The sequence below is a fragment of the Castor canadensis genome, chromosome 2, assembly GCF_047511655.1.
Source record: "Castor canadensis chromosome 2, mCasCan1.hap1v2, whole genome shotgun sequence".
Classification (NCBI taxonomy): domain Eukaryota; kingdom Metazoa; phylum Chordata; class Mammalia; order Rodentia; family Castoridae; genus Castor; species Castor canadensis.
In genome coordinates, this window is record NC_133387.1 from 72,759,280 (window position 1) to 72,779,778 (window position 20,499).

At 36.5% G+C, this 20,499-nt stretch overlaps 1 protein-coding gene across 5 annotated transcripts in view; it reads right to left on the reverse strand.

Moving 5' to 3' along the window:
* The window catches only part of Dock4 (dedicator of cytokinesis 4), a 433,717-nt gene that overhangs the window by 204,462 nt on the left and 208,756 nt on the right, over positions 1-20,499 (reverse strand). For all 5 annotated transcript variants that reach the window (XM_074065045.1, XM_074065044.1, XM_074065046.1 and 2 more), the window contains exons 9-10: positions 8,541-8,622; positions 7,935-7,995 (exon numbers count right to left, since the gene is read on the reverse strand). In XM_074065045.1, coding sequence (XP_073921146.1) covers positions 7,935-7,995; positions 8,541-8,622 — 143 coding nt within the window. The remainder of the gene's footprint in view (positions 1-7,934; positions 7,996-8,540; positions 8,623-20,499) is intronic.

Here is a 20,499-nt window from a genome sequence, read left to right on the forward strand (position 1 = left end):
GGATAGGGTCAAATAAAATGTACAAGAGACACTCAAGAAATTCCAAGACAACAAAAATAGAGAATTTGAAAAAGCAAAAGAAGAAATAAAGGAAACCATAGAAGCACTGTCTAAACACCAAAGTGAAAGAGAGAACATGATGAATAAACAGATAAATGAACTCAGGACAAAAAGAGACAACATTAAAGAGGAAACCACCCAGGATATGGAAAACCTCAGATAAAAGAACAAAACAGAACTGCAAAACAAAACGGAAGGCCAATGCAGCAGAATAGAACAAACAGAAGACAGAATCTCAGAACTTGAAGATGAAATGGTAATTAAAGGAAAAACCGAAGAACTATTAATTAAACAACTCAAGACCTGTGAAAAGAAAATGCAAGAACTCACCGACTCCATCAAAAGACCAAACTTGAGAATCATGGGCATCGAAGAAGGAGAAGAGGTGCAAACGAAGGGAATGTGTAATATATTTAACAAAATAATAATGGAAAATTTCCCAAATCTAGAGAAAGATATTCCCATACAGATGCAAGAGGCCTCCAGGACACCAAACAGACCAGATCAAAATAGAACTATCCCACGACATATCATCATTAAAACAACAAGTTCAGAAACTAAGGAAAGAATATTGAAGGCTGTAGGAGAGAAAAAACAAGTAACATACAAAGGTAAACCCATCAAAATCACAGCAGACTTCTCAACAGAAACATTAAAAGCAAGAAGAGCGTGGGGTGAGATCTTCTGGGCACTGAATGAAAATAATTTCAACCCCAGGATACTCTACCCAGCAAAACTATCATTCAAAATAGATGGAGCAATAAAAGTCTTCCATGAGAAGCAGAAACTAAAACAATATGTGACCACAAAGCCACCACTACAAAAGATTCTGCAAGGGATTCTGCACACAGAAAGTGAAACCCAACTTAACCATGAAAGGACAGGCAGCACCAAACCACAGGAAAAGAAAAAGCAAGACAGTAGAGAGTAACCTCAACTTAGGTACACACAATCAAACCTTCAAACAAACAAGACAACTAAATGACAGGAATCACCACATACCTATCAGTACTAACGCTTAATGTTAACGGACTTAATTCACCCATCAAAAGGCACCGCTTGACGAAATGGATTAAAAAGGAAGACCCAACAATTTGTTGCTTACAGGAGACCCATCTCAAGGACAGAAATAAGCATAGGCTAAGGATGAAAGGCTGGAAGAAGATTTACCAAGCCAATGGCCCCCGAAAACAGACAGGAGTAGCAATACTTATCTCTGACAAAGTAGACGTCAAACCTACATTGATCAAACGAGATAAAGAAGGACATTCCATAGTAATAAAAGGGGAAATAGACCAAAAGGAAATAATAATTATCAACCTGTGTGCACCCAATGTCAATGCACCCAATTTCATCAAACATACCCTGAAAGACCTAAAAGCATATATAAACACCAACACAGTGGTTGTGGGAGACTTTAACACCCCATTATCATCAATAGATAGGTCATCCAAACAAAAAATCAATAAAGAAATCCAAGATCTAAAATGCAATAGATCAAATGAACCTAGTTGATGTCTACAGAACATTTCATCCAACTTCTACACAATATACATTCTTCTCAGCAGCCCATGGAACCTTCTGCAAAATAGATCATATCCTAGGGCACAAAGCAAGTCTCAGCAAATATAAGAAAATAGAAATTATACCGTGCATACTATCTGATCACAATGCAGTAAAAGTAGAACTCAACAACAAAAAGTAAAGACAAAAAACATGCAAAAAGCTGGAAACTAAGTAACTCATTACTTAATGAAGAATGGATCATCGATGAAATAAAAGAGGAAATTAAAAAGTTCCTGGAAGTCAATGAAAATGAAAACACAACCTACCGGAACCTATGGGACACGGCAAAGTCAGTCCTGAGAGGAAAGTTTATAGCCATGAGTGCATATATTAAAAAGACTGAAAGATCCCAAATCAATGACCTAATAATACATCTCAAACTACTAGAAAAACAAGAACAAGCAAATCCCAAAACAAATAGAAGGAAAAAAATGATAAAAATAAGAGCTGAAATCAACGAAATAGAAACCAAAAAAACCATACAAAGAATTAATGAAACAAAAAGTTGGTTCTTTGAAAAAATAAAGAAGATTGATAGACCCCTGGCAAACGTGACTATAATGAGGAGAGAAAAAACCCAAATTAGTAGGATCAGGAATGCAAAAGGGGACATAACAACAAACACAATGGAAGTCCAGGAAATCATCACAGACTACTTTGAGAACCTATATTCAAATAAATTTGAAAATCTTAAAGAAATGGACAGATTTCTAGATACACATGACCATCCAAAACTGAACCAAGAGGAAATTAATCACCTATAGATCTATTCAGATCTATAACACAAAATGAAATTGAAGCAGCAATCAAGAGTCTCCCCAAAAAGAAAAGTCCAGGACCTGATGGATTCTCTGCTGAATTCTATCAGACCTTTAAAGAAGAACTGATACCAACCCTCCTTAAACTGTTTCACGAAATAGAAAGGGAAGGAAAACTGCCAAACACATTTTATGAAGCCAGTATTACACTTATCCCAAAACCAGGCAAAGACACCTCCAAAAAGGAGAACTATAGGCCGATCTCCTTAATGAACATTGATGCAAAAATCCTCAACAAAATAATGGCAAACCAAATTCAGCAACACATCAAAAAGATTATTCACCACGACCAAGTAGGCTTCATCCCAGGGATGCAGGGGTGGGTCAACATACGAAAATCAATAAACATAATAAACCATGTTAACAGAAGCAAAGACAAACACCACTTGATCATCTCAATAGATGCAGAAAAAGCCTTTGATAAGATCCAACACCATTTCATGATAAAAGCTCTAAGAAAACTAGGAATAGAAGGAAAGTTCCTCAACATTATAAAAGCTATATATGACAAACCTACAGCCAGCATTATACTTAATGGAGAAAAACTGAAACCATTCCCTCTAAAATCAGGAATGAGACAAGGATGCCCACTATCTCCACTCCTATTCAACATAGTACTGGAATTCCTAGCCAGAGCAATTAGGCAAGAAGAAGGAATGAAAGGAATACAAATAGGTAAAGAAACTGTCAGAATATCCCTATTTGCAGACAACATGATCCTATACGTTAAAGAACCAAAAAACTCTACTCAGAAGCTTCTAGACATCATCAATAGCTACAGCAAGGTAGCAGGATATAAAATCAACATAGAAAAATCATTAGCATTTCTATACACTAACAATGAGCAAACTGAAAAAGAATGTATGAAAACAATTCCATTTACAATAGCCTCAAAAAAAATCAAATACCTAGGTGTACACCTAACAAAAGATGTGAAAGACCGCTACAAGGAAAACTATACACTTCTGAAGAAAGAGATTGAGGAAGACTAGAGAAAGTGGAGAGATCTCCCATGCTCATGGATTGGTAGAATCAACATAGTAAAAATGTCGATACTCCCCAAAGTAATCTACATGTTTAATGCAATTCCCATCAAAATTCCAATGACATTCATTAAAGAGATTGAAAAATCTACCGTGAAATTTATATGGAAACACAAGCGGCCACAAATAGCCAAGGCAATACTCAGTCAAAAGAACAATGCAGGAGGTATCACAATACCTGACTTCAAACTATATTACAAAGCAATAACAATAAAGACAGCATGGTACTGGCACAAAAACAGACATGAAGACCAGTGGAACAGAACAGAGGACCCAGATATGAAGCCACACAACTATAACCAACTTATCTTTGACAAAGGAGCTAAAAATATATGATGGAGAAATAGCAGCCTCTTCAACAAAAACTGCTGGGAAAACTGGTTAGCAGTCTGCAAAAAACTGAAACTAGATCCATGTATATCACCCTATACCAAGATTAACTCAAAATGGATCAAGGATCTTAATATCAGACCCCAAACTCTAAAGTTGATACAAGAAAGAGTAGGAAATAATCTGGAGTTAGTAGGTACAGGTAAGAACTTTCTCAACGAAACCCCAGCAGCACAGCAACTAAGAGACAGCATAGATAAATGGGACCTCATAAAGCTAAAAAGCTTCTGTTCATCAAAAGAAATGGTCTCTAAACTGAAGAGAACACCCACAGAGTGGGAGAAAATATTTGCCAACTATACATCAGACAAAGGACTGATAACCAGAATATATAAGGAACTTAAAAAACTAAATTCTCCCAAAACTAATGAACCAATAAGGAAATGGGCAAGTGAACTAAACAGAACTTTCTCAAAAGAAGAAATTCAAATGGCCAAAAAACACATGAAAAAATGCTCACCATCTCTAGCAATAAAGGAAATGCAAATTAAAACCACACTAAGATTCCACCTCACCCCTGTTAGAATAGCCATCATCAGCAACACCACCAACAACAGGTGTTGGCGAGGATGCGGGGAAAAAGGAACCCTTACACTGTTGGTGGGAATATAAACTAGTACAACCACTCTGGAAAAAAATTTGGAGGCTACTTAAAAAGCTAGACATCGATCTACCATTTGATCCAGCAATACCACTCTTGGGGATATACCCAAAAGACTGTGACACAGGTTACTCCAGAGGCACCTGCACACCCATGTTTATTGCTGCAGTATTCACAATAGCCAAGTTATGGAAACAGCCAAGATGCCCCACCACTGACGAATGGATTAAGAAAATGTGGTATCTATACACAATGGAATTTTATGCAGCCATGAAGAAGAACGAAATGTTATCATTCGCTGGTAAATGGATGGAATTGGAGAACATCATTCTGAGTGAGGTTAGCCTGGCCCAAAAGACCAAAAATCGTATGTTCTCCCTCATATGTGGACATTAGATCAAGGGCAAACACAACAGTGGGATTGGACTTTGAGCACATGATAAAAGCGAGAGCACACAAGGGAGGGGTGAGGATAGGTAAGACACCAAAAAAATTAGCTAGCATTTGTTGTCCTTAACGCAGAGAAACTAAAGCAGATACCTTAAAAGCAACTGAGGTCAATAGGAAAAGGGGACCAGGACCTAGAGAAAAGGTGAGATCAAAAAGAATTAACCTAGAAGATAACACACATGCACAGGAAATCAATGTGAGTCAATGCCCTGTATAGCTATCCTTATCTCAACCAGCAAAAACCCTTGTTCCTTCCTCTTATGGCTCATACTCTCTCTACTACAAAATTAGAAATAAGGGCAAAATAGTTTTGCTGGGTATTGAGGGGGTGGGGGGAGAGGGAGGGGGCGGAGTGGGTGGTAAGGGAAGGGGTGGGGGCAGGCGAGAGAAATGACCCAAGCCTTGTATGCACATATGATAAAATTTAAAAAGTACTACAAAAAAATAAATAAAAAAAAAATGAAGCCACACACACACACACACACCCAAAATTGTCAAAAAAAAAAAAAAAAAAAAGACAAAGTGATTAGGAGAGTCCCGAAAGGAGTGCTTTAAAGTTATTTGATACTAGAAAAGAAGTTTTTAGTAAAAAATAAAAACTGTACAAGATTATTCCTAAGGACTCTTCTAGTTCTGAATTCTTACAGTTTATATAGGACATGGCACATATATGTCTGTTTTTCTTTTTTAAACATCTCCTTCCTCTAGTCCTGCACTAAAGAAAAAGCTGCAGAGGAGGACAACTGAAAACTAAGGGGAAAGAAGTTCTGCTGTCGTAACCCTTGAGAAGACCCTCCGTGAGGCTTGCCACTGACTACTGTGAACCTTAATGCCCTGCACGCACCTCGCCTCTTGTTCTCAAACACAGTTCTAAGTTTTCTTTCCTGGCTCTGTTGGCACCACAGCTGTCACTACACCAGAAAGATGATTTGATGTCAGCCTTGGTGTTAATAAGAGTCACAGATCTGGTCTGATTTCTAGGAAAATTCTCTAAGCAGGAACATAGGAAGAGTAAGGAAGATAAAATACCGAGCAACCAGCTAAAAGCCAGAAGGGGAGGCACAGAGATTAAAAGACCTTATTAACCTGGGATGGGCAAGGGATATAATACCATTAATTTCTCCTCCTTGGCCTCCCCTTCCTTCCAAACCAAAGACCTGGGCATACATTCCCAGAACTGAGGTGTTATTGCTGCTGTGCTCAGTAGCCAGTGAGCTTACCATGCCTTTTTCCCAGAAAAGTAAGTACAAGGAACAGTCTGTAAAAAGCAAGAAGTATCTGGCTCTAGTAGGTAACAATCTTCCCCTACGTAATTTCAATGCATCAAGGAAGCTGGCAGACTAAGTCTGAACCTTTCTTAGAGTGCTTGCCCTTCATCTTATTTCTCCTCAGTCTCAAAATATCAAACCACTAAAAGTTTGTTTCTTGTAAAAAAAAAAGTATTTTGCAATAATTTCAGAGAAGCATCTATTTGACCAAATCGAGGGGCAAGGTAGAGATCATTTCTGATTCAACATTCATTTCAAAGACTTAATGACCATAAAAATCTTAGTTAAAAAAATACAATCACTGATCAAATGCCAGGTATTTGAAAGACAGCCCTGTAAAGTTAATACTGAGATGGCCATCCCAGCAACAACTCTGGGAGTGAGGGCTGTTGACTAGAAGGCACACACTCTGCTGCATGTTTTTCTAACATCTGAACCAACAGATACCATCTATGATGTTCTGAAAGCAAAATGGCTTACTTCTTTTCCTCTCAATGGTATAGGAGAGTATATTTAGATCCAAATTTTAACAATGTTTACTTGAAGATACTCCAAACCACATTTTACATTAACAATTGATACTACAAAATTGAATTAAAAAACCCCAAATATATAATTATATAATAAGCTATACTCTTACTTAGGAACAATTATTCTTTCACATACTTATGTATAAAAAGAAATTTTAAAAGTAAAAAGTTTACTTTTAGAAATTATTTCTACTTTCCCCCAAATATAAAAATAGCACAAATGAAAACAGTTTTTCCAAACATTTTTATGAGAAAAAAATAAAAAAAGATCTACGTTGGAATGACATGTTTTATAGTCTCTCTCCATGCACAGTGTGGTTATCATATGTGTAAAATAAAAGAGTATAAAAAAGATCAATTTTCAGGACTGCAAGATGAGTTATTACTATCCTGCAGAAGTATTCCCATGCTAGTAACATGGCACAGTTAGTGTGAAATGAGAATGAAGTCTAGCTATCAGCTGATTAGCCTTAGTAGAAACTCTGTAGGCTATGCCATTCCTTATTTTACCTGGTTGCTCTGTTACAAAATGCCTGAATTTAGAGACATTCCATTTGGAAAAATGAGGGGATATATTCTGACTCCACTGAGCAAGTTCATCATACAGCACTACAGAGTATTCTGCAAGATATTAGTAAATGCTCCATCATATAAATGTTTTTATTGTCAAACCAAAGTTGGGGAAAGCTAGAGTCAACAAAGAAAGGCACATTATTTTTCCCTGTAAGACTTATTGGATCCTTTAATAAAGTCATGATATGATACATTAAAAATATAATAATCAGAATCTCCTAACAGTTACCTTTTTCTTATAGCACCTTCTGTATTAATACTCTGCATGCAGCATTCTATGGTTACCAGAATGGTAGTTGGTATAAGGATTTCATAAACTTGTATGAAACTTAGCTCCTAAGAGTTTATTTTATGTTATCAGAATTAAAGACACATTCCAAATGCTTAAATCAAGTATGTTTAGAAGGTCCAATAAAACAAAGTAAAACACAACACAAAGTATTTAACTTATATCGAGAGAGACTAAAATCTGTCTGTGGTGGGTAGCAGGTTGTATGTAAGGTTGGGGAGCCAGAGAAGAATTCCCAACTTCAGTATTTCTTTGATTTGAATTTGGCTCCAGATAGGAAAAGTACCACAGCCACAGAGACCTCTCAGCTACTTGTCCCTAACACAGTCCCAAGAGCTGTACCTACCAATTCGGATAATGTGCACAGTGATGTAGATGTCCTTTCTTAGCTCGCTGCTACCCAAATCCTACCAAAAAACAAAGCCTGATTAATTTAAAATTCATAATCTGTGTAGCAGCACTTGACGAGCACTGTACATTACTTTCACAAATAGAAGACAAAGATGATTTGTAATGGAATGATTGTAGCAGAGGCCCATGATTCAAATCCTGTTCTTTAAAATATCACTGCAATCAACTTTAGCTCAACTGACATAAAGAAATACTTAAAAGGGAAGACCAGTGTTGATTGAATCTCCTACTCGCCTACTCCTTAAACATTTGCGAGGCACATCTAGATGTCCAGTATCATGCCAGGCCCATCACTATTGTATTTTGGTAACAGTACAGTAGGGCAATACTTTAATGGATATATTAATGGTCAATGACACATTAAAGGAATAATGTCACCATGGTTGGTGTTATTCAGAATTCTGGCCACTTATGTCATTTCTGTGTTACTTACAAAGTTTAAGTGAATTCACTAGGTTCTCTCACAATAATTTGTCTCTCCTAAATAGTAAGAAGCACAGTTGGAAGAACGCACTTCATGGATGTAACAAGATCCACTTACCACAAAGAGAGAGCACTGTCGTTCTGGTTTGTCTGGAGCTTTGGGAAGCCCATTCCTATTCAGTCTCAAGAAAAATCTCTCACTAGAAGAGAAAAAAAAAGTTTAACACATTAAAATCATTTAACACTTATCCTTTTTGAACTGCTCCTCATTCTAAGAGTGAAGCTGAACATTTATGAGGCCATTCACATAACATCAAAATTGCTTATATAAATTACTTCACTTCTGATAAAATTGGCAAAGCAGCAACGGCATATATTTGCAAAAAATTAACTCTGAAAGCAACAGGATAGGTTTCCATGTTAGTAATATCACTGTTATTAATGCACAAAATGAGAAAATACAGCCCAGTGCTTCATGTGTTTGTGCCTAAGATTTTTTTCATGCTTTATATCATATTACTCAATTAAAAATTAAGGACCAATGGCTTTATATTTCATGGTCTTCAAGGTCTATAGTCTAAAACACAAACAGGAGTTCCAAAAAAATGAAACTTTTAACGCAAACATAAATGATGTTGATCAGTCACTAAGAAAAGGCCATTAGTACTTGTGGACACCATTTAGATACAAGGTAATGTATGACATTTTTTATTTATGTTCAAAAGATAAAATGATTATCAGGCCAAGAAAAATGAATCTACCCATACCATAAGCTTCATATCCTCACTGAATTTCAATATTCTGGTGCCTATGGTAGAATCAAATAGCTGGCTGCCTCGGGCAGAGAACACAGAACCAATATCCACTGAATGTGAAATTATCACATGGGGTGGCCTTGGTCACTGCAGCTTTAGCCGAGGGAACAAGCAGGAAAATGGAGTATGGTACATTAGTAAAAGGATCAGAACCTACCAAATCTCTATGTTATATTCATCACTGCATCCTTTCCTTAAATAATGGTTCTGTCATCTAAATACATACAAAGGGAAAAATAAGAACCATAAACAGATCTCCAAGGAAGCATATGGATTTGAATTTATGACTGCTTTGGAACACTTTTATTCTCTTTTGTGATCTAAATCTAGATAGGTATATTTAGCAGATTCAACTACCTGGCTAACCTCATCTTTTTCTTCTATTAGGCCTATTCCTGACCTCTCGTATGGGAAAGGGCAACCAATACACATTTCTATGGCACCATTTCCATTCCTATTACCCAAGCTTGTCCCCACAGAGCAGGTGGGTGATAAGGCACGAATGGAGAGAATATAAATTGCTGCAAGGATTCTCAATTGAAGCTAAAATTCCTATGACAGTTTTCTAAGATAGAGCTTACGAATGACAGATACAATTGAGGATGCAGAGTTAAATTAGTCTCATCCAATTGTCACTTACTACAGTTTTTTTAAAAAGACTGAAACCTTTCTTCACAGTGGATGAAAACTTATTATTATTTCAAACTTAAGATATAACAAAGGGAAATATACAAAAATTCATCTTGGAATAAAGGAATTATACTTAAAGTCAAACTACTAGGTAATGCTTTTGAGAATTCACCATTTAACAGGTACTCTGTTAAAGTCGTCACATAGACTCACTCCTTTTATACTCACTATGTCCTTAGGAAGTAAATACTATTAAGATAACCATTTAATAGACGGAAAACTAAGATAATAGTTTTATCTAAGATCACAGAGCTGGTGAGTGACCGAGGAAGGATTCTAACCCATGTGCTAACACTTCATTTGAAAATGATTTTCTGCTCTATACAAATACTGAGCAACTATCACTGGAATACTGAGATAAGGGCATCTGTGAGGGATAGCCACATGACTTAGTCAGTCCTGGTCCAAAGGGTTCAGAGTAACTTTCCCCATGCCCTTCCTAGGCTAATAGGAATGAAAGATGCACAGATCATGACTTATCTGCAGTCGTTAGCTGAAACTGTTCTCTGGTAGTTTTTTTCAGTGAAAATATGACTCGGGAAATGAATAATTCTATGAAACAAAGGCAAAACTCCAAAAGGATTTCAGAACCCAATTTCATTAGCTGAAACTGTTAAGGTTCTTAGTCGTCAGTCACTTACTAACACATATTTGTTAATTTAAATTTAGCACAAAACACAAGCAGTGTGAACATTTTCCCTTCTCCTGTATCATGGACCATATAGTTTATATTTTTTGAGATGTGCTTCTGTGTGAAGTTTCTCTTTATCCCAACTGAAATACTTGGGATGAATTCCATATTATCTAATAACATGTCAGTCTTAAATGATGGATACCAATAAAACTAAAATACAAAGGTCAGACATTTTAGACATTAAAACTTCAACTTTAATACTGTTATAAAATGCTATTCCATATCTGCAAGTTTCATTAATATTCTGATAAAAATGTTTTATGAAGCATTCCAGTTTAGAAAGAGATCTTTTTTTTTTGCTCTGTCACTATTTTAATTTCACTAGTCTAGACAGAATCCTGATTATGCAAGTATTATACTGTATCATATCCCATTTCAGAAAGAATATCAATATGTACTAAGCCAATGACATATCCCTTAGCTTAAGCATGCCTTAGGGGAAGATAAAAATAGAGCAAAGATGGGTACCATGAAGAAGTAAGTCATGGGCAATTCATTAAAAACCAGACTTCTCTTAAAAGGACAAAAAAAAAATCTCCATGGGGAATTAAAAAACATTTTTTATTCATTTGGTGACATGCTGTTGTTATATACACTCAATCAGTTTCTCTTCAGTTTTGATAGTATAGCAACTACTTAATCAGCAAGTGGTTTTAGAGGGAAAAGAGGCCCACAGTAATGCGTTTCAGAATCTTTGAATTATAATTACCCACTCACACCTACAAGTTTGGAGAATACTAGAGTGCATGCTTTCAGGGCCAGGAGAAAAACTGAACAAGTCAGTGATACTTCATTTTGGCACATCTTCTAAAATTTTCTGAACTATCTCACAAAAAGCGTTGTTGCTACCTACAAGCTTATTTCTGACACCCTATCTTAAGTTTACTTCTATTGCAACCCCTTGTAAGTCTGATCAGGAAACAAAACTAGTTTCTGTAAAACAAAAAAGTAGCCATATTTCCATCATATCGTTTATACTTTCTCCCTAATCATAAGAAGGTTTGTGTTTGAGAGTTTAGGCTCTTAACTAGTGCCTGCAATGTTCAGCTTTTAGCCGATGATTTCACATTCCTTGATAAGAAAAAAATAATTACATAGAAAAAAAATACCCAAACAACTGGAAAGCTTTAACCTCATCCCTATGTCACCTTCTTTTTCCGATAATGTCTTAGCTTTTGGTGAAAAACATACCAAAAGAATCAGGCACCCTTCTGTAGCAAAGGCCCAACATGAGAAGTGAGAGGTCCTCAGCCAGATCTGGGATGGTTCTTGATAATTTCTAAGTAATAACACCAAATGGCTCTCTCTTAGGGCATTCCTACTATAATCTGTTGCCTTCAAAGTGCAACTAAAAGATACCAATGGCCATTGTCACAGACTTTGATATTTTATGACACATATCCTTATACTTTAAAAACCTGTGTATTTTATATTTCATAGTGATTTCCATATTTCCCTGTTAGTCATCTAACATAAGAAGCCAAGTGGTCTAGGAATTTAAAGTATGTGAAAGTTACATAATATACATTTCATTCAAAATACACACCTGGGTAATATCCTGGGTTGAACCATGTGGTATGAGAGATTAGAAAGTTAATTAATTTACAAAAATGACAAAGAATGCTTTCAAATAATTTTGGACAGTTAAATTGTTGAAATTGATTTAGACTCCCCAAAATTAATAATAAAAGGGAAAGCATTCAGATTGTCATGTTCTGATAAACAAATTGGAAAAATAGAACTGTCATGATCTTTTATATTCACAGAAATCAATTTACCAGCAAAACAAAACAGACCATATAGCATCTTTGAAAAAGCAAAGTCACTTGTCTTAAATTTAACTATGCTGTGTGTGAAGGTTAACAACTGATACCTGTTTCACACTGAATTGGTGTGAAAGGAGACACATCCAAAATCAAGGAGGAAACTCTAGGAGCAGTAAGATGGACAGTAAGAAGAGGAGAGGAAAGAAATAGCTAATCAGCCTCTTTAGACAGACCTTAGAACCTCTGTCTAGAAGGCAGTAACTACAAATGTAAGGAGATCTCAATGACTTCAATTTCACTGCTTCTCCAGCTTTCTGAATGATTAACAGTGCAAGATGCTTCCAACAATCTGCTGTAAGAGACTAGAATATGCCACCTCAAAATACGCTTACTTGGTATAAGGGCTGTTAAACTAAAGGCAATTAAGAAGAAGCAGATGCAGAAATCTCTCTGCGCTCCCTCAATCTGCCTAGAAGCAGGACTCAGATTTACAAAGACGAAGGTATCCATCTTCTTCCTTCTACCTTGGCGGAGGGTGTAAATCAACTAAGACAACTTGGCACATAAGGGAAAGGGTACCAGAGGTACCTATGTTAACAACCTTTACTAACTACTTTTTGCCATTGACTTGCCTTCCTGCAACTTGGGATTCGGTACGTTTCTCTTGTCTTGTCCTTTGTCTAAAAATGTTAACTATTTTTTGTTGAAGATGCTATGTAAGCTGGAATTCAAAACCACCTCTTTGAGAACTGCTCATCCCCTGGGTATCTTGCATGTATATATGAAATACTCATGTTAAGCTAATATATTTTTCTCTTGTTAATTTGCCTTTTGTTATAGGAGTCCATTCCAACTAATAAGAACCTATGTGGGTTTAAGGAAAAGTTACTTTTCTTCCCCAACCCTGTGAAGAGAGCTGTAACCCTGTGAAGAGTAGCAAAGGACACCTGGAAATGGAAAAGCTTCTGTAGCACCATAAACTGCTCAAGTAATGCCCCCAGAAGCTGGTGCTACCTCAGGTCAGGCAAGACACCGTGGAAATGGGTAGAAGGTGTATTGGCAGCTCTGGAGTAGCCACAGGAGTTTTGTTGCTTATTATAGATGGAAGATTAAAGTACACTATCCAAATCAACAATCAGTGGTAAACAGAAGAGACTTACTGTCCTTCTCATCCAGGGACTCCTACCTTTCCCCAAGAATTTGTACAGTCTCAGGACCTACCGAAGAGCCTCGTTTAGTATAGCAGGATGGACTGAAATGATTTCTCTTTATTTGAAGGCCTGCTTATGTTAAAGGACTCCTGTTTAGACCTAAAAACCTTGGTCCTAACAAGTCAGAATTGCTGACTATCTTTTATGACAGTCTCATATACCAGAAAACAGGCAACAAACTTCTGGTATCTGTGGGTCAAAAACTTTTCCCTTTTCTTCTTCCAATCACCCCGCCAACACCAGTGACAGAGCTTTTCCTTGGCAAGAAATGAAAGGTCTCCCTAGATAAGAGTATTAATAGGCTTTCTAATTTTAAAACTAAGTAACATTAGGGTCATGAGGTCTTCTGATTACAGGGAAATGGAACCTGGATACAAGTGTCTCTATAGTAGTTTACTCAAGGATGAAACAGACGCTTCACTTTTTAAAATACTAATATCTAAGTTCAGATTCAATATTTGAGTGTTGAGGGACTAAGAAACTAAATATTATAATGGCTTTGTTAAGACAGTAAAAATTTGGCTTTGTATAAATGATATAGGAAGAGATATAGGTTTAAACTACAGTTAAGTCTACTGCCAATTTTGGATATCAAGCTAATTGTTTGTTAGTGTTCAGGATCATCTAAAACCATCTTGTGCTATTTTCCTTTGCGAAGAATAAAGGTATCTGAAACAAAACTTTTCAGGAAGACAAAACTCAGTAAGAAAAGGAATGCGAATCTCTTTAAAGTTATAAATGAATGATATTCACATATCATCTGTTGTTTTGCATTGCTGGCATTATTACCAGAGTAAATAATTGGTGAATTAAAGAAACGATTTTGATTGACTGTTGATTTAAGAAAGACAACAATGATTTTTCAGTTCAGAAGACTTGGAACCCTAGAAATCCTAAAATTCTCTTCAAATAAAATCCTTACAAAGAAGAATACTGTGTAACTAAATGACTTAGGACAATCCTTATTTCAGTCTCTCTCCTAAGAATTTGTTAAGTGTTTACCTGGAAAACATATTTCTCAGTGAAGGACCCAGAAGTAGGTCCTTCTGGGTCAACAGAATGTAGACAGAGTGTCTTATGCTTATTCTTCTGGGAATATATATAATTTAATCATTGTGAACACCTTATCTTTGACATTTCATGAAGGACAAATCACTCTGATCTATATACAGTAATTATTCTGGCTTTTCTAACAATACTTTTTTGTTAGGAAAGCATTTCATAAGGAAAGTTCAAAGTAAAGTAAACCCAAGTACTCTGGTGAAGTATGCAATTTTTTAAAATGGCTAAGAAGCCTTAAATGAAAACAGAATAATAAAAATCCATGTGGTTCAAGACTGATAAGTATAATAAATCTTTCACACATTTATTATCTCAAAAGGATGTTCTTTTTTTTAGTGAAAATCAAATCTCCCTTTGTACGACCATTACTGACATATTCTTCATATTCATTAAAATGTTAAAAAGTGATAACTCTCTAAATCATCAGTAAACAACATTTATTACTTAGATGACACATGTAGCTATACTCCTTGAAGTCATGTGCTTTTTAAAGGAGAGAGCTAGGAAACCTTTGCACTAATATGTAGGAAAGTAGGTCCAGTATTTTCTGTCGAGATCTGTTGTTTATGTAATCTTAAAAAGGAAACGTATGCTGAACTTAACCCAGTAACAGAAAACATTAGGAATCAGTGTTTCAGATAACAGAAATACTTTTGTAAAATAAAAATTATATATTGGATTCCATACAAAGGAATGGTACAGAAACTCTGCCCTTAAAAATGTTTCCCAACATTTACAGAAGTAACATTCCTGTCGGGGACAGGAAATTTTCCCCTCTGTTTTTATTCAATGATGTCTCCTACAGATGAGCTTTGCTTACTGAATGAATGAATGAATGAATGAACCTCAGTAATTCACCAAGGAACGGTGTAAAATTTATGATGCTTAACTGGAATCAAAAGAAGATGCACCCTCTGTTTAACTTGTAGCCTGCAATCCCTAAGTGGCAATACTTAGGGGATATGTCAGACATTTATATGACAATTTTTATGTACATTTTAGCATGACAGTGTTTGCAAATGACAGTTTCCTAGAGACAGTCTGAGAGCAGAGCTCTGATTAATGCAAGGTAACATGAAACAATTCTTACATGTTTCTTATGCACTTAGCACATTGAGCTATCTCTTTCATTAAACAGCATACTCCCCTGGAGTAGAAGGATGATAACAACTATTAAGACACTAATGGGTGATCTCCTAATGCTTTCCCTCAACAGCAAGATAAGACTTAAAAGTTTCCTTTAACCGCATCAAGCCCCCTCCCTGTGCCACACACCTTGTGAGGTGCTCAAAAGCTAAAGTTGATGAGAGGGCGGAGTGACATTATTAATCATTCTTTTCTCATTGTAGAATCATTCTACAACATAAACACCATTGAATACCAAAGAAAAAGTCCTTGTAGAGGTGGTTGCTATGTGTGATGACAGCTTATCTTGGAAAACTAAGTTATTCTAAATTCCCCACAGGGAACAACCACAGGGTAGATGAAGAGAAACAGAGATGACCAAAATCCTAACAAAAGAACTCTAATCTGGCAATCTTTTAAAACACAGGTACAGGAAAATGACATATCAAGTATGATATATTTGACATATTGTAAGAACATTTGCAATTGCCACAATGTACCCCCACCCAGTACAACAATTAAAAAAATAAGAATCAAGATAAAAAAAAAAAAACCCACAGGAATAGGGGTAAAGAAGCCCACTGGTCACCTTCTCAAATACTGCACTATTTAAGTCAGTGGAGACAAGTTGCTTGAAAAACACCTAAGAGCTAAAGGGAAAGAGAAAGCCAGTTCTGAATCCATTTCCTCTGTGAGCTTCAGGTTGTCTGCAACTTTGAATTTCTAGTCACTTATGATTACAATAATTAATCTATAATTTCAAAAGTAATTGGTATCAGATAAGCTCTTAAAATGTTACAGAGAAAGAGTGGATCATTTCTACCCTGGATGTTCTAGGTGTGAAAAAAGTATTTCTTTGTTTTGATCCTTATCCTGCCTGGTTTTTTTAAATCTCCCCTATTAAGGATATCTCCATATCTATAAGCATTTTTTTTAAAAAGGTGACACATAAGTTTGGCCAAAGGGGGAGTAAACCACAAATCTGATTCCCTCAGCAGTGACACTAATCCCAATTTTCAGGTACCTGTCTGAACAGAATGATGGAGAAAATGAGGAATGGGAGCACTGGTGCCTATTAACAGTGGCCCCAGGGAAGGTTGCTGTGGGTCACTGACAGGCAGACATGGCAGTGAAATCTGTGCCAGCCTGTCTAGACACTGCAGGAAACACTCTGGGCCCTAGTGATGGTGATATGCCCCAATTCAAGGAGGGTCTCTGAATGCCTCCTCCATCTATTTATGTTCTCAGGACTGGGCTCCTTCCATGTCTGGCCAGACTGACTGTTCCCCTACATTGTTGCTTTGCTTTGGAGAGCTTACAAGTTTTTAGTTAGCTTGATAGCATGAAAGACATCTGTGCCCACAACCTTTCAACATTCAAAACAATAAATGCTCCCTATTTATATAAAAAATATAGGATGTTGAACATGTGTGATAAAGGCATAGTAAGCTATAAATGATGTATGAAATGAGAAATGCTAACACAAGTGCACAGAGAACTAAAAAACCTTATCTGTTCTTTTAACTGTTATGGGCATAAAAAAATATTAGCACACATAGACACAAAAATATTAGCATTTTTTCCTAGTCTTAGTGAAATAATTACTCTCCCTGACAGCTGCTTTCTATGGCTCTTTAACAATTTCCCCAGTAACCGTCTTTTCAAACGAAGTACAAGTTCTTTCATGAAAGAACTCTTAGATGACGTCAGCCTCTGAAGGAACTATTGGAGTGATGATTTCTTAGATTCTCCGCACCATGGCAAAGGATTCCCACTCTTCTCACCCATTTCCACCTCAGTGTCTCAGGCTCCAACCTTACTCTCCTACTTCCAATGTCCATTTCCTGAGCGCTGGGCAGAAGATAACCCACCAGTCACAATTCTCCTGCACTTTCAGGTGGCTCACTGGTGGGCTGCTTGCCACATCCACCGATTCTATTATTCCTCACTAACTTCCTACCACATTCTTTTCTTTTTTTTTTTTTTTACACTTAAGTACTTATTTTTAACACTTTATTTATTTTGAATTAACAAAAGCTATTATTTACAGCATACATGTTTTGAAACAAATGTACACTGTGGAATGCCTACATCAAGCTAACCTGTACGTTACCTACTCATGTATCACCTACTCATCTTTCTGTGTGTTGAGAACATTCAAAACCTACTCTCAGCAATTTTCAAGAATATAATGCATTATTATTAATTACAGTCACCCTGTACAACAGAACTCTTGAGTTCATTTCTCCTATCTAACAAAGTCTCGCTCAAAATCTACTTTTCTTCCTCTCCAATTCACCTTCCATCCTAAACTCCTTCTGTCTATCTATCTGCATGTCTGTCTGTATACCTATCTTGGCCATATGAGGTTTGAAATCAGGGCCTTGCACCTGTCAGGCAAGTACTCTACCACTTGATCCATGCCCCAACTTTTTTTTTCTTGAAGTTTGTTTTAGATAGAGCCTGGCACTTTTGCTCAGGCTGGCCTTGGACTGTGATCTGTCAAGTGGCTAGGATTACAGTTGTGTAAAACCATGCCCAGCTAAATTCTGTTTTGCTGTCCAAGGGCAGCTGACCTTGTTTCCTCCTTTTTTTTCCTTTTTTTTTTTGATGGTGGTATGGGGTTTGAAGTCAAGGCTTAGTTCTTGCTAAGCAGGTGCTCTACTGCTTGACCCAAATTCCCCCCTTTCTCTTTCTTCTTTCCTCCAGTTATTTTTGAGATAGGGTCTTGCTTTTTGCCCATGTGGACCTGGACCTCTATCCTTCTGTTTCAGGCTTGCCACTAACTGGGATGATAGGCATGCACAACCATGCCCAGCTATTGGTTGAAATGGGGTCTCATAAACCCAGGCTGGCTTGGAACTGTGATCCACACAGTCTCAGACTCCCACTTAGATAGGATTATGGGCATCAGCCATTGGCACCTGGCTTGTTTCCCACTTTGCTTATAAAAGAGCATGGCCACAAAAAACAAAGGACATCTATTCCACTACAACATTTCATGACCATCTCCCCCATTAAGAAAAGCAGCATCCTTCCTCTTTCAATGTGAATTCCTTCACATGGGTCCTGGATTCTTCTACCATTCCCTTCACTTGGGCATTGTGCTATTGGCAGGTGACAGCCACTCCTGTGCTTCTGTGTAATGAGTGAGTGAATGAACACAAGGTTTAGTGATCATACACATTTTCTTTTAAATTTTGCAGTAGTAAGGACCTACCTATCACTTAAGCCCACCTCCTTTTTCTCTTTAGTTTGTTTGCAGACAGGGTTTCATGATAACTTTGCCCAGGATGGCCTTGAAACTCGATTCTCCTATCTCCACCTCCTGAGTAGCTGGGACCATAGGCACATACCACCATGCCTGGTCCCAGTAATGCATTCTTATACTTGAAATTTCTTCACTTTTAGGAGGATGAACTTCTGCTCATTTAGGGGTTCTAGAGGGTGGTTCTTATACAGACACAGGATTGTACTTAAGAATATCATGTATTTTCTGCCACAGAATCTTTGCTAATCTAAAAATCTACTTATTTTGCTTTATTTGTGAGTCAAAGCTTATGCTTTAATGGCATTGTTATTATAATATATGTGGTTTGCTATATAACACTGAATGTCCTAGACCATTAGGAAAACATTCTTTTTAAATTCTGTCAAATATATTACCAAAATATTGTACATTGTTGTACTAAACAGATGGAATCCAGATGATCTATGGAGGTTAATGACTTGACCTGACCAATAAACTAGTCTTCTTGAAAGAGACTGCAAAAATGCCTGCCCTCATTGTTTTATTGCTTAAGTGTAGAAAACATGAAAAAGTGTTAAGCAGAAAATTCATTGACTGAATATACTATATACTATAAGTTAAACCAAGAACCCATAAACCTATCACAAGGAACCCATAACAATTAAATTTTGTTATACTTTTCCCACCTATCCCACTTTCTCTTTTTTCTGTTGCTGAAGTAATTGAAAGCAAATCATAAAATTCCATTTCATCTGTAGGTCTGTCTAAATTTTACATAATTAATGCCATACACCCAAAAAAATCAACAATTCCTTGGAACACATGATTTCATTAAGAATTCAAAAGCAACCATCCAATACTTCTAGTTATATGAAAGTATACTTCCTGTCTTCATTTTTAAAAATACCCATTATTACTGCTAAGATTCACTGACCAATTACCAGGTGTCAAGCCTTACATTAAGAATGTAATGTACAAGTAATCCCATGGGAAAGTTCTACTCTTACCCTCACTTGGCAGACAGGTTGGCAGTCATAGAGGTGTAAATTAATTTGCCCAAGCAGATGCAGCTACTAAATCCAGTATTTCAACCCAAGTCATCTAACTTCATAGTTAGATACTCTGAGATACTCTAAAATGGTGTGTAAGACAGGAAGATATGTCTTCCAGTTGGACAGAAATTCACATGGATTTATAGTTCAGTATGAATCCATATAAAAATGCCTCACAAACTACAGTCACCCCTTACCTTTTCCCTAAGCGATAGAATTGAATAACTAAAAGTTAATTGAAGGCAATATAAAGTTTATATGGAAATGAAACATTTTAAGAAATGTAGGTTTAACTGTATGATGTTAGAAAAAAATACTTAACTTCAGAGAAATGTGTGAAAAGAGACCAGAAGAGAAGTAAACTTCCTATGTATTTAGTTACTGGAATGAGACTTTTTTGGGTCTCATTTCT